This window comes from Saccostrea cucullata, unplaced genomic scaffold (genome assembly GCF_032062105.1).
Source record: "Saccostrea cucullata isolate Sc308-1 unplaced genomic scaffold, CSIRO_AGI_Scuc_v1 ctg4354, whole genome shotgun sequence".
Lineage (NCBI taxonomy): Eukaryota > Metazoa > Mollusca > Bivalvia > Ostreida > Ostreidae > Saccostrea > Saccostrea cuccullata.
This window is the reverse complement of record NW_026932179.1, coordinates 12,367-27,710: the sequence shown is the minus strand read 5'-3', so window position 1 is coordinate 27,710 and position 15,344 is coordinate 12,367. Positions and strand designations below refer to the sequence as shown.

The 15,344-nt window shown below is 34.7% G+C and overlaps 1 protein-coding gene and 1 long non-coding RNA gene across 3 annotated transcripts; both read left to right on the top strand.

Annotated features, from left to right (window-relative positions):
* Positions 1–2,946: 2,946 nt before the first annotated feature.
* Positions 2,947–6,891, top strand: LOC134234610 (uncharacterized protein K02A2.6-like). The gene has a single exon (XM_062716688.1). The coding sequence runs from the start codon at positions 2,947–2,949 to the stop codon at positions 6,889–6,891; it is 3,945 nt and encodes a 1,314-aa protein (XP_062572672.1).
* Positions 6,892–7,354: 463 nt separating this feature from the next.
* Positions 7,355–12,118, top strand: LOC134234613 (uncharacterized). 2 transcript variants are annotated; one of them, XR_009985210.1, is made up of 3 exons: positions 7,355–7,396; positions 9,473–9,532; positions 11,550–12,118. It is a non-coding gene; the product is annotated as an uncharacterized LOC134234613 (long non-coding RNA). The 2 variants fall into 2 exon arrangements; XR_009985209.1 differs by lacking the exon at positions 7,355–7,396 and adding an exon at positions 7,809–7,832.
* The last annotated feature ends 3,226 nt before the right edge of the window (positions 12,119–15,344 follow it).

The window sequence follows — 15,344 nt, the reverse complement described above, 5'->3', positions numbered from 1 at the left end:
AATAAAAGAAAATTGAAAAATTTGTAGTGTCTTGCGTGATGTTTTGGGTAAATAAAAATGGCGATGAAGGAGTTGCCTATCCCTTTAGTATATAGGTCCCTGCACATACTGACTAGGAGGAAGCCTTTTTCACTATTCAATGTTCGACAAAGATATACAGTATAGTGCAATAGTAACTAGTTGTTTTTATAATTACATTAATATATTGATTTAATATATACATATATGTATTTTTATCTCCGTTCTCATGAATACATTTTATTCGTTTAACAGGCGTTAATCTTATTCGTAAGCCGCGGGTAAATATTGCAAGAAAACATGTCCTGAACATTTGATGCCATGGTTTTAAGATCTACAGCATATTATGTCAATCTAATTAAAATTAAATCCTCTCACTTGTTACCCAAATGCTTATTCGCACGATGAAGACTTATTAATGTAAAAAGTCTGTTTTTGTGTAACAATACCCTGGGAGCGAATGGAAAATCTCATTTTAATTAGATTGCATATTATGTGTAAGTTTTTTATCTATTTATTTATTTTTTCAAATATCTTGCTTTCGTGATGTTAATTAATGCAATATTATACTGAAAACGCGGTACCTATACTTTTTAGTAATATGTTCAATTATATTCGTATTGAGATGTATAATGTGCTAAATTTGTGATCTAGAAAACACTTGTTTTTTAATAAAAGTAGTATGTAAGTTGATCAAATTTTCAATCCATTTCTTTGAACCCCACTCGCGGGCCCCTGTCCTCACGTGCCACAGGTGGGGAGACACGTGTCGCGAAGACATCTGCTACCGTGTTGGTGTATTTTTTGTATATTCTATGCGGATTGAGAGGTTTTTCTACCTTAGAGGAACAATGGTCTGTGACCAGGCGTAATATATACGTGCAGTGCATGGTATACACAGTATAGTCACTAGTAATGACCCCAGGTGTCTCAAATGTGAAAAAAAAAACTTTAAAAAAAATCCCACACACACTATTATAAAACTTCACCTAAAATCAAACAAATAAAATTGTTTTATAAAACACTTTGTATAAAATGTTTCATATAAGCTATTAAGTTTATTATGTGTTGGTGATTAAAAGAAAAAAAGGAAAAACCTCTCAGATATTTATCTATAGACCAATCTAATGAATAATAAAATTAATCTACAGGTAAGGAGACTATTTGCTAGTTCAATACACTATTTCAAAAACTTTATAATTATTTTACAATATCTCCACAAAGAAATCGGCAATCACAAAAAAAAATCGACAATTAAGTGCATTCTTTGTTTGCCACCATTGTAAACTTCAAATTTTGAAAATATTTAGAGATCGATGACACGCAACCTAATGATAACAAAGTCTATGAATTTTATTTCATAACTTTTTTTCTGTAGGTAATTTCTAAGTACACAATATTTCTAATTTCGAGTCCAAAACAGAAAAGTGTGAGGTTACTAGTATTACAATAATAAGGAAAAGATAAAAAAAAAAGATAAATACATTTAGCAAACAACAATAAACATGACATGTGTAAAGGACTATCATAATCACTACTATTACATGATATCATTTATAAATTTGCCCGCAAAATTAAGAGTTTACGTATCTTCTGTATTAATTGAGTATATAACCAATAATTTTTTGTTCATCATCTAATGCTGAGAAGTAGCGCTATTTACTATTAATGGAATGATTTTTTTTTCTCTGATGATCATCTTTTTTACATGACAGTGTTACAAAAAATGAATTTTGATTTTTATTTATACTGTTGGAGTTACATCTACATAATCGATCTTCTCGAGAAATATTGGTAAATGTGGCCACTTCAATTTTTAACCTGTAACAGGAAATTATTAGTTAACATATAGACTTAATTGTACATGTAGATATTTTCTGAGATGGAAATTTTTGACAATTGATTAATAATTCTTATAACCCCAATTTGCTTTTGAGTTTCACAAAAGTATAAAAAGCAATACCAGAGAGAGAGAGAGAGAGAGAGAGAGAGAGAGAGAGAGAGAGAGAGAGAGACTCATACAACACCTTCTAATATCGTTTGTAATTTTTTTTCTTCATTTTATTTAAGTAACGAAGGTCAAAATTAATCATTATTATATATATAATTCACTTAATAACATTGATTATAAACTTACATGTACTTTGTTAATTTATTAATTCTATTTTAGGACACAAATAAAAATGTATCCCGTAAATTAAGATATTAAAAAACATAACATAAATTTGCAGACTTGTGATAAAGTTTTTACCAGCTAAATCGTATCGCCTACTAGAAGAGGGGGGGGGGGTTTAAAATTTTTAAATATGCCATCAGCATAACTTTGTTGACTTGTATACTTTTTTTACACAATAATCTAAGTACATGTGTATATGCTTTTCAATCTATTTGTAAAAATCTGGACAGTCCGTTTCAACAATTACCACAATCATGATAATAAGGGACTTAAAGTACAGTTTTATATCCCCCTTCAATTCCATGATCAATTTTATTTAGGCCTAAAACGTAAAAAAAATATTTCCAAAAGAGAAATGCAAAATTTCCATAGAGACTGACATTCAATCATTAGGTGGCGTATCGCGATAGAATGCTTCTCTCTCATTGGTTAGATTTTTAGTAGAAGAAAGTGTTGATGAAATGCTATATACTGTATTTGGAACGGGTTCGGAATTCGGGTCGGGTTCGGTGTATGATTTATTATGTTGTATGTGTATTGAATAAACGCATGTTGTTGATCGTCACACCTATTAATTATTCGTCCAGATAGCACGAATTTACATGGTGGCAGCGGTGCGTGGACTCTGAAAACGTCTCAACGCTCCATATCGGCAGGCGAAAGGTGACTTTTATCGCTACAAACTTATTTGTACAAGTAAAGTTTGACTTTTTGTGCAACCACGTGCGTCCGAGAGCCGCCATTTGCATAACATGGGCGAAGCAGAACCAACCCCAGTGCAGGTATATAACTGTCCTTTTCGATTACCGCCTGAGTTAGAATTAACAACAGGAAATGTGTCAGAAAATTATAAGAAATGGAAAAGACAGGTCGAGGTGTATCTCGCAGCTTCCGGTGGCTTAGAGAAGGCCAAAGAAGTGCAGGTAGCCATAATACTCAGTTGTGGAGGCCCCCACGTGGTAGAAATTTATGACCAATTCAAGTGGGACAATGTTAATGACGAGAATGACCCTGAAAAACTGTTTGAGAAATTACAATCTTATTGTAATCCCAGATCAAATGAATTACTTGAATCACACAGATTTTGGAAGCTCCCATACCAAGATCCATTTGATAGTTTTCTCACAGATCTGAAGACCCGTGCAGCATCTTGTAACTTTAAAGAACCTGAAAGAATGATGAGAGACAAAATAGTGTTTACAGTTACTGGAAAGTTACAGGAACTTCTACTCAGGGAGGACAAACTCACACTCGACAGAACCATACAAGTGTGTAGGGCGTATGAACAGTCGAACAGACAAGTGAAGGAACTACGCGAAACCACTCTGAAAGTGAACAAGCTACAGAAATCTGACAAGTACACATACAGTAAACAGAAGACGGAGAAAAAGAAGGAAATTTCAAAGACTAAAACTCTGTATAAGAAGAAGGACTGTGAATTCTGTGGGTACAAACACGAACCAGGAAAACAAAAGTGTCCAGCATGGGGAAAGTGTTGTGAACAGTGTGGTGGAAGGAATCACTTCAAAGCTAAGTGTAAGAAGATACATTCAGTCAGTCAGGAAGAAGAATTCAACGAGGACCAATGGTTGAAAGCTGCAAGTTCTGGTGGCAAAGAAGTGACTGCAATAATGCGTATCAATGAGTGTGACATTAGATTTCAACTCGATAGCGCAGCAGATGTGAATACAATCTCTCAGCGTTACGTCCGCAAGGAGCAATTCAAACCTACCAAAATCCGCTTGAACATGTGGAATAAGACAAACATGAAACCGCTTGGTGAGGCAGATCTGACAGTCATCAATCCACGTACAAATGAGAAGCATCAACTCAGACTCATTGTCATTCCAAATCATTACACATGTTTACTTGGACTTGAAGCAGTGCAGAAATTGAAGTTGATTACCATAAATAATGAGAAATTCATAGCCAGTGTATTGAGCAGTGACTTAGGTGATTTGGGAACAGCGCATCTGCATGTTGACCCAAATGTGAAACCCAAAGCTCTTCCCTGCAGGAAGATTACTATCGCACTCCAGAGTTTGGTACGAGAGGAACTTCAGAAGCTTGAAGATAGAGGAGTACTTATTCCAATTACAGAGCCTACTCCATGGGTCAGCCAGATGGCTATTGCTCATAAAGCCAACGGCAAGCTTCGATTGTGTATTGACCCGCAAGCACTCAACACAGCATTGATGAGAGAACATTATCGTTTACCTGTTCTTGATGACATTCTACCGCAGCTCAGTAAGGCTAGAACCTTCACAAAACTTGACGTCAAAGAGGCTTTTTGGCATGTGAAGTTGGACGAGGAATCCAGCAGATTAACGACAATGATAACTCCTTTTGGAAGGTACAGATGGGCGAGACTACCATTTGGACTAAAGGTATCAAGTGAAATATTCCAGAGGAAACTGGATGAGGTGTTCGGAAACATGACAGGTGTTTTCAGTGTGGTGGACGATATCATCATAGCGGGCTGTGGAGAAAATGACAGAGAAGCCGAGCAAGACCATGATTTAAAATTGAGAAAAGTGTTGGAGAGATGTGAGGAGAGACACGTCATCTTGAATAAAGAAAAACAAGAGATTGGACTCAAAGAAATCTCATTTCATGTTATTTCCAGAGATGGAGTGAAAATTGATGACAAGAAAGTAAAAGCCATTAATGACATGCAACCTCCTACTGATGTTTCAGGAATCAAGAGACTGTGTGGCATGGTCCAGTACATGGCAAAGTTTCTTCCAGACCTTTCTACCATAATGGAGCCGCTCAGAGAACTCACTCGCAAAGATAAGGCATGGCATTGGTCTAAAGACTGTGAAGCAGCATTTCAGAGGATCAAGAAGATGCTGACAGAAACTCCTGTTCTAGCGTACTTTGACCCTGGAAAGGAAGTAGTAGTACAAGTGGACAGTAGTAAAGACGGCATTGGTGTAGTTCTCCTGCAGGAAGGTAGACCGGTGGAGTATGCATCTAGATCACTGACAGTGTCTGAGAGAAACTGGGCGCAGATCGAGAAAGAAGCGTTATCTGTGTTATATGGTCTGGAACGTTTTGACCAGTATACATATGGCCGTAACGTGACGATACAGAATGACCATAAACCATTAGAGGCCATCCTGAAGAAACCTCTAGCAATGGCACCGAAGCGACTACAGGACATCATGATGAGATGGAACCGGTACGATTTTGACTTTGTTTATGTCAAGGGAACTAACCTTACGATTGCAGATACATTGAGTCGCGCATATCTGAAGAGTGAGGAGGGTAATTTTAGTGAGAGACTTAGAATCATGGCATTGAAGAGTGACGAACCATGTGACATTCCTGATGCTCGCCTGAGTGAAATAAAAGAAGCAACAGAGATTGATGAGGAAATGCAAATTCTCAAGGAAACCGTGATGAACGGGTGGCCAGAGCAGAAACATGAAACGCCACAGAGAATTCGCCATTACTTTGACTTCAGAGACACTATATCATTTAGTGATGGACTTATGCTCAAAGGGGAAGCTGTAATTATACCTAAATCTTTGAGGAGTGAAATGAAGGCCAGATTTCACAAGGCTCACTTTGGATATGATAGCATGCTGATGAGGGCAAGAGGAACAATATTTTGGCCTGGAATGAATTCAGATATCAAGCAGTTAGCTGATTGTTGTTCAATATGTCAAGAGAGAAAACCCATGAACCAAAATGCTCCATTGATGCAGCATGCAGAAGGATCTACTCCATGGCAGAAAATAGGACTTGACCTGTTTGAGCTGAATGGAAAGCATTCTTTGATCGCAGTTGACTATTTCTCAAGTTTCATCGAAATCGATTTGCTTACTTCTTTGACAAGCTCCAGAGTAATAGCTTTACTCAAGAAACAATTTGCTCGATTTGGAATTCCAAATGTACTCATGTCTGATGGAGGACCACAGTTTGTAAGCCAAGAATTCCAAGATTACGCAAAGAAGTGGGGTATCACTCACATGACATCATCGCCTATGCATCAACAAGCCAATGGCAAGGCCGAGTCAGCTGTGAAAATCATGAAGACACTGTTAAGGAAATGTGAAGTGGAGAAGACTGATCCTTATGAAGCAATTCTCGAGCAACGAAATACACCAAAACAGGATACTGGTGTTAGTCCTGCAGAAATCATGTTTAACAGGAAAGTGCGTGGCATGATTCTACATTTTCCACAGAAACTCGAGAAACCAGAAACTGATGCATTCATCAGGAAGAGGAATCAACGCAGACAGACAGTAAAGAAATCGTTTGACAGGAAGTCTCGCGAGCAGAGTGAATTGGACGTTGGTCAAGCAGTATTCTTCCAGCATCTAGAGGGACGCAATTGGAGACTCGGAGAAATCAATGGTATTCTTGGACCAAGGACATACATTGTCAAGGACCAGAACGGAACCACTTATCGTAGAAACAGAATTCATGTGCGACCTACAGCAGTCAATTTCTACAGTCGTGACCGCTCACCGATGCGTTCAGTCCCAGAAAATAATTCAGACGGCATACAGAGAAACCTTGTAACAGACTCTAAGCCAGTGAACAATTCGAGCATCGTTAGCGTAAGCACACTAGAAACACCGTCCGTTGAACTTACCTTACCAACGCCAAGTGAACCGATTCGTGAAGGAAGACCTGTTCGTGAAAGGAGAAAACCAGCCTATCTGAAAGACTATATTACTGGTTAATGGACTTTGTATCATGAAATTAAGTCAAGTGATTTTCTAGTCATTTGTGTATATGTAATTTGCAATTGATCATTTTGAGTCTATTGGTCAGATACTTAAAACATTTCAGTGACATTTTTATTGCTAGATAAGTGCATTATTCATTTTATGTGTGTGAAATGATGGAAGTCTATTTTGTTTATGAAATTTGATGTTTTGATGAAATTTTGACAAATTTTCTAAAGAAAAGGGGATGTTGATGAAATGCTATATACTGTATTTGGAACGGGTTCGGAATTCGGGTCGGGTTCGGTGTATGATTTATTATGCTGTATGTGTATTGAATAAACGCATGTTGTTGATAGTCACACCTATTAATTATTCGTCCAGATAGCACGAATTAACAGAAAGAGGGACAAAATGGCGAAGAAAACACCAAGAACTTGCTCAAGAAAAACAACAGGGATGAGAAGATCTTTTGACTCTACACAGAAGAATAGCACCTCGAACGACAGATTAGATACAGGTAGAGCACCTTACAGTTCAGAGCACCTTTACTTCTGTTTTTATTGTCTGAAATCGTAAGAATAAAGTTGGGTCAAAACGGCGCGTTCCAAAAATTCAAATTGACCATTGTACAGTTATAATTATTTTGAAAGAGCGCCTTATAAATCTTTCTCAGCTTAGGTTGTAATACGTATAATTAATTGCTGTTAAAACGGCCGCATGCATGTTGTACCATTGTATTTATCTTGCATGTTTTCGTATGATTATTAGAATATGTTTTTCTGCTTCGTCCCGATCATGTTAAAAAAAGTACAACGTGTTGTAGTATTCCGGAATTTCAAATGTAGGTTGGTTTTAGAGGATAATATCGTTATGAACTTGTATCCGGTGTTTACTTTTTCGGAAAATCGAAAGATTTGCCTCCACGCAGGCACGCTTAAGTTCTTTCAGAAGAGGTGAGCTTTGTTGTTCATTATAACTGCTGGATGTGTTCTTTGTTATTCGCAGGAGTAGTTTCTTGAATCCTACATTTATTTTTTGCTGAATGGTTTTTATTATTGATGGAAGACTGTGCTGCACAGCCGAGGAAGGGGTTGAATATATTTTTAACATACATGCAGTCTAGAATCGTAAATATTAGACATGTTAGAGGGCATCATGTTGGGAGAATGCAATCGTGTAGTATTATATCACTGTGAAATGCCTATTTGTTCATGTTGTATAGTCATGAAAGCAAAATTCCTGAGAACTTGCGGATTTTGGGATATGAAAGTGACTCGATAATTTTCAGAATGCCTCACATTATTTAAGTTGAAGTATTTTATTAAGTTTCATACCATACATTATGATTTTGAAACATTGTCGAAAGTGAACAAAATAGTTATATACAAAGTTACATAAATATCTTTTCTTACAAGGCATAATTATGATTAATTAAACGTAAAATGTTAAAATGATATTTATTTTAAATTAATAGATCAATTGTAATTTCATGCTGTCATGCATGTTTTGATCTATATGAAACAATAAACACTATTTTAGCAACCTAAAACTTGATTTACCGGTGTAATTGTTCATTAGAAATACCATGTTTTTAATTAATATTGTACCTTGAGTATTAAATATGATGCAGTTTCTAAATACATCAGAAATCACAACCATAAAAATGATTCTCTTGATATGAACAGAACAGTATTTACCTGTATATGAAATGTGTATTATGATAGACTGGAGCTTGATGAAATGGGCAATTGGCCATTTTCAATTTCTTACTTACATGTATTGACTCATTATACAGTCATATACTTGTATTTATTCGTTACCCTTTAGAGAACTTTTTATTAATGTGGACACGCCACCAACACAGTCTCATCCTAGGGACCAGTCTTTATGTACTACATTGAATTCAGACCCGTGATTTAAGAATCAGCTCTTACTCGATCCCAACTCTAGGCATGTCGCTCTAACCACTGGCAATGTGACCCATTATACTTTTATGATCTCTAAATTTTATTGACTTGATAAAATGACTGATACACAAATAAGATTTTTGTAATCTCTCTGTTTATAGCTGTTTACCATTTGCCATATTTCTATCATTAATTAATTTAAAATAAGTTTTCAACAATGGCCACTGAAGAGTCCTAATTCTGTCTTAATTTACAAATGATCTTCCCTTGATGTAAAATAGAATATCAAATAAAATAAATTATCAAATGAATTATAATTTTGAATCGTCGAAGGCCTACATATCTTAAACAAACGTAATTTAGATGTAGTCTTGCTTTTCTGGAAAATTATAACTTATTTAATTTTTCTCACTCTCAGATATAATTGCATTTCAAGAACTTGTAAATTGAGGTTGTGATAGGACTGCCACTTAGAATTAGACCAGAGTGTGACTGTGTCCATTTTAAAATGATACAATTTCCAATCATTTTTTTTCTTTGTCATGTGTCCATTAGAATTTTCACTGCATGTCAGGTGCAAGGAAATGGACATGCAGGTGGTTTTGGGGACTTTTCTGAGTTCATGCTAAAAACAAAATATTTATTACTGTACGGTACTGTACTAACTTGATCTATTTTAATTTCAGATATCCATGGAACAAATCATCTGAAAACTAAGAGAGGATGAAGAATACTTCTGTTGAAAAGTATGTTTTAGTAGTAAGAACTTATGTAACTCTATTTTAGGAAATTAGGGACTAAAACACAAAGTTTATGTTTTTATTTTCTATTGTTTTCTTAATCTCACTGTATTATCTAAAGCTCTCTATTTATCATAGTCAGTGGTTGTCAGTGTGTGTTGGGGGGTAAGCTGCTTTCCTCTACTTTTTAAGCTTCATATAATATTTTTATATGTTCAGCATTTCCATCAAATTAACAGATGTTAACATTTTCTTAGAAAGTCTCATTTTGCAAGCTACCTACTAAAATTCTATGATTTATTTAAAATAAGTATTTATAAACAGGCCTATTTTTAGGTCACCTTAGTAAACTCAGGTGACCTAGGCTTAAAAAAAAAGTTTGTTTCCTGAAACATTCCCAAAAAATTAAGGGTCGGTAGGTCGGGAATTCTTTTTTCTTTTTTTTTTTGGCTTATGAATGGTCAAACATCCCTGGCCCGGACTGAATATACCAGGTGTGACTGTCATATTTACAGTGGACACCCAACATGGTATCCAAAATGGCTGCTTATAGCGGCAGAAAAGGAACTTCAGAAAGTTGTAGGGGGAAATTGTTGTTACAATAATGATTACTCTTTAACACTAAGGTAAATATAAACTAGGTTGACATACATGTATTTTATGTCTCAAGTTAAGCTACAAGCTAAGTTTTTTTTTTTTAATAAATGTAATCAGCTGATTGATCAAACGAAGTTTTGCCATATTTGTCAGAAAAAAAATCCACCCGGGGGTAATTTGAATGGGTCGGTCAGGTTACAGGAAACAAACATATATTTTTTAGGCCCTATTACTATCTGTTTTTTTTCTGTTGTGTGTTAACATTTGAACATTTTCAGCTTCTTCCTTGCAACCGCTCAACTAATTTCAACCAATTTTGGAACAAAGCATCTATTGGTGAAAGGGAATAAAATTTGTAAATTTTATGACCCCCCCTTCTTCTTTACTCCTGGACATCAAGCAGTCAAACTGTTGGCATGATTGTAATCAGCACTGAGTCATCTACCATAATTATGAAATTCATGGCCCCAAGGTCAGGGGATCTAGTACTAGGGTTGGTCCATATAGCTCTTTGGAATTAATCAACCATTTATGATGAAATAAAACTTAAGATAACAATTAGAAAATTTTGAAATGTATGGCCCAAGGGTTAGTGGTTCCTGTGGGGTGGGGTACACAACTGGTGGTTTTAAAATGGAATTGCATTTTATCTTTATTACTCTGATCCACCTTTGGGTATTGAGTAACCGAAATAAGCATGCTAAGTGTATAATCATGATAAACAATGGTGCGTCTTTCAAAATTGGGAATTTAACGGCTTTTTGTTTAAAACACGAACCAAATTCAATTGAGTGAAAGTTGTTACATGATACCTATTAGGTCTATGGGCCTCTAGTGTTTATTCAAAGAAAAAAATATTTTGATGAACAAGTAGAAGGAAAAAAAATCCTTAATTTACTCTGAAAATCAGGAACAAATCCATACATACATATTCAGGTACATTTAAATAAATTCAAGTTTGTTTATTTCATTATCCCTAGTCAAGTGTTTAAAAAAGGCAACGTTAATAAACTAATGAGATTTTACAAATGATAAATATTTAGATTTCATTTTAATAAATCATTCTGATAAAAAAAAATGCTTAAATTGAGAAAGTAATCAAACAAAGGCTTGTACTAGAACAGCATTAGGGACTTTGTCAGTTCAATTATGGTAATATTAAATGTTAGATACTGCCTAAATCTAACAACATCCTGTAGAGTGTCACGTCAGAGGTCAAATTCTATTAACCAGTCAAATAGTTAACTGCAAAATTACTGTATTTCATATATTGGAACGAATAAGTCTAGAGTTGTTCCGTATTTGACATCTGACGTGACCTTCTATGGGATGTTGTTAGATGTTGTGTAGCGAGTATGCGAGAGGATCTAACATATTGTTTTATTTAGATTGGGATTTTGTTAAGCTATATATATATTTTCAATAGGTTGAAGTAACTGATGAGCAGATCAATCCAACTTGAACATGATATCATTTCTCCAAGGATGAAAACAAGTCTCTCTGTACTCAAGCATTGATATTTTTAAAGCCAACAGGAACAGGTCATACATGCAGACTACAGTGATGTGTTGCACAGTTCTGAAAACATGCAGCCACCACTAGCATAAGCATGATAAGTGCAAGCGGGTCATCAAAAAATGAGAACCACTCAAGGACTTTTCTGTTGGTTGATGATGGACTACAAACTGAATTTTTAACGAAGGAATCCACCTTGGTGCTTATTGGCTACTTATGATGTTAACTTGTGCATTTATTATACCAAGTAATTTTACATTTTCTTGATAATACTAGACTTACATAAACCGAATTCAAGTTTAGTTGATTGATTGCAGTAATGCAGTTCCAAGTTCCTCTCGCAAGATTATATCTCTGATGTATGAGACATCATTAAATGCAGACATTTTCTCTATCCTCTTGTCGTGACTTGAGGGCTCGGACTTAGCTGTAAAAATGTTTAAGATGCAAGAGAAAATAAATGTTTAACCCAATGTATGTAAAGGTTGATAATAACATTAAATATTCTTTGATAATTAGTGTTAGTGTGTTGTTGTTTTTTCCAATATGAGAATTAAGGGGGAAAATGAGTTTTGGTTGAAAACCAGGGCTAAATGGTGTAGTCAATACTACAGTTTCCGTTGCGGAAACATATAGTATACCCTATGTATATCAATATTGTAAACGCATACTGAAACCTTGCGTATACCTCAAGTTTAAGCAAGTGTCTGTTGCGGAAACCATTGGTACACCATTTGTATTTCAACCGTATACGCATACTGAAACCTTGCGTATACCTCAAGTTTCAGCAAGTTTCAGTTGCGGAAACCTATGGTACACCATATGTATTTCAACAGTATACGCATGCTGAAACCTTGCGTATACCTCAAGTTTCAGCAAGTTTCAGTTGCGGAAACTATTTGGATTCGTGGACACCTTTGGTTTCCGCACTGCGGAAACTTGATGAAACTTGAAGTTTCCGCACTGAGACTTTGCAGAAACTATTAGTAACCTTAAGTTTCCGCAGAGTTTCAGTAGAGTTTCAGCCATGCGGAAACTGTATTTTTCATCCAGTGTCCAATAATAAATCAACCTAGACATATAGTAGGCTAGTAGTAGCAAACTGAGACTGACCTAAACCTTGCCCTACTGAAATAAATGCCAGGCCCTGTATAAATTTAATCTTTTATTCACAGAAATTTAACAAAGTTACTCTTTGATAAAAATCTTATTAAAGTCAGATCCTTGTGTAGCACAGGGTAGCGATCTATGTGAGCGGATCAAAGGATCTGACTTTAATCAGATTGTCTTTGATAATAGGATATGTCTGAAATGAAAAAGGTAAGCCAATGGACAATATAGACCGTGTTTTTTAGTGTCTCCAGTAGTGATGAAATAATTTATCATTACACACCTGTTGTCACCCCTTTTATAAATTGAGCATAGATTCTGAGTTATTGGCTACATAAAGATCAAAGGAATTCCCAAAATATGTCAATTTCTGAATGTCCAACTTTCGCACCCTACATTGAGCTCCCTATACTCATTAAATCAAAATTATTGGTGGCAACAATATTCATAATTGAGTTTTACTGCTTTTTATTTTATTTTTATATCATATTGAAACATATAGAGTGAAAAACAACTTATGAAACTATCACTGTAGCACCTTTTGCATGGTTCTTAGGTGGAATGGTACTTAATTGTACCTGTGTAGACTGTTGGCTTAAAACAACAGTTTATTATATGGCTGTCCATATAATCTGTATTCACTATTCAGTCAGTTATGTCAGAAAAATGTTGCTCACATTTGTGTTAAATTATTACCAGTGTCTTGAGCTCAGCATATAGCTACCCATGAAACTGTATTCTAGATTTTGCCTGCATAGACTTTGAGCCTAGAAACATAAAGCCAGCTTATGGCTGCTCATGTAAATTTCATGTTAAATCTGGCGTGCATAGTCCTTGCACTCATGTAGGATACTTGAGTTCAGCTGATGAATGCTCATGTAAAATTGAATGTTAAATCCTACCTGCATAGCCTATAAACTACATATAAGATGAGTTCAGCTGATATCTACTCATGTAAATTGTACGTTAAAATCTGCCTGCATAGTCTTCAGCTAAGGTACACCAGTGCAGCGGATGGCTGCTGTAAATCATTGATAAAATCTGCTTCCATAGAATAAGATGAAGATGCAGAAGTTCAGCTGATGGCTGCCCATGTAAATTGTATGTTAAAATATGCTTGCATAGATTTTGAGATTATCATTCAAAAATTACAGAAAGGTTTTAAGTTTGAATGATTCAATTGCAGCATATCTTTTGCTTCTAAGATTAAAAACAAATCGAAACATATACATCTTTAGATGATAACTGTAGAATTTTATCAATTCCTGGACTTTTGGTCTTGATATCATCCTGATAATTTCTTTAAAATTTCAATTATTGTCTTTTAGTTTTAGTTGAATTAGTTTCTTTTTGGAATGTGAAAATGGCATCATCCAAAGATGTTCATCCACATTTTATATGTAGGATAAACTTTTTCATCACAGGGAAAGAAAGAGATTGTCTTTTTTAATATAATGCATTGGTACACAAAAATATCTTTCAATTTCTAACAGGTTTCATTTTTGATTATCTGGAATGCTAAGTTCTGTTCATTTCAATTTTTTTTTACCAAATACACACTAGTAGAGTAGTTAATGTACATGATGTGTCAGAAAAGCGTGTGGAAACCTGATGACTTTTCATTTCTCATTAAATCAAATTATGAGTTTCATCTTTGTTACATTGTAATTATTCCTAATTAGGGCACATACTAGATACTCTTAAAATTCTCCCTGTATACTGTTCAGCAAACATCAGAGTATCGGGGTTTAACAGTACATAAGGATTCCAAATGATTTTTGGGCGCTTTTTATGTATCAAAAAAAAAAAAACAACAGAAAAGAATGTATGTTCACAGATGTTCCAAAGGAAAACAACGACAAAGAAATGATTTGTAATGTTCTTTATGTGATTCATGTAAAATGTATTCTAAAATTGTACCCTAACATTTATCTTTTGCATAAATACATTTTTTGTGGAGAATTACTCATAACTTTCAAAAAGTTATATAAGTCTTATTGTATAATATGGTTAACTTAAAATATTGTAGACTTTAAAGTTGTACACGACATGTTACACATCTTACGTATGTAACCATTTCATTTCAGGGCATTCAGCATATATTGTGGTTTTGTCTTAAATTTGTTGCTTATGTAAACAATAATTTGGAAATACTCAAATTAGGAAATGTATGAGAGAATAGGCAAAAAAATCAGGTTAAAAAATGTTTACAATACAAAGGGGTTAATCTATATATTTGATCTATAAGTACAATGAGTCTATATATTTAAGGTATTTGTGTATGAAATAAACTTGCATTTAAGCATTTTTAGACAATTGTAAACATTACTTTAACCATTTTAAAAGAATGATTAAATTCACTTTCAGCATGTTATTTCTTGTAAAATAAATGAGAGAACAAACAATTTTATTTGAATAAGTTTTTTTTAAATGCAAAGAAGAACCATTGGAAATTTGGAATATATCACAAAGTTGCTTGAGCATAATTCTCACTAGGACAGTAGGAGTATTATGATTTCAGCATTTAAGAAACCATTTCAAATTCAATATACAAATCATGTTTAGTCATGCAGTATATAGTTTACACTTGCCAAAA

Excerpts from the sequence above, each read along its gene's own strand:
- LOC134234610 (XM_062716688.1), top strand. The coding sequence starts at position 2,947 with ATGGGCGAAGCAGAACCAACCCCAGTGCAGGTATATAACTGTCCTTTT.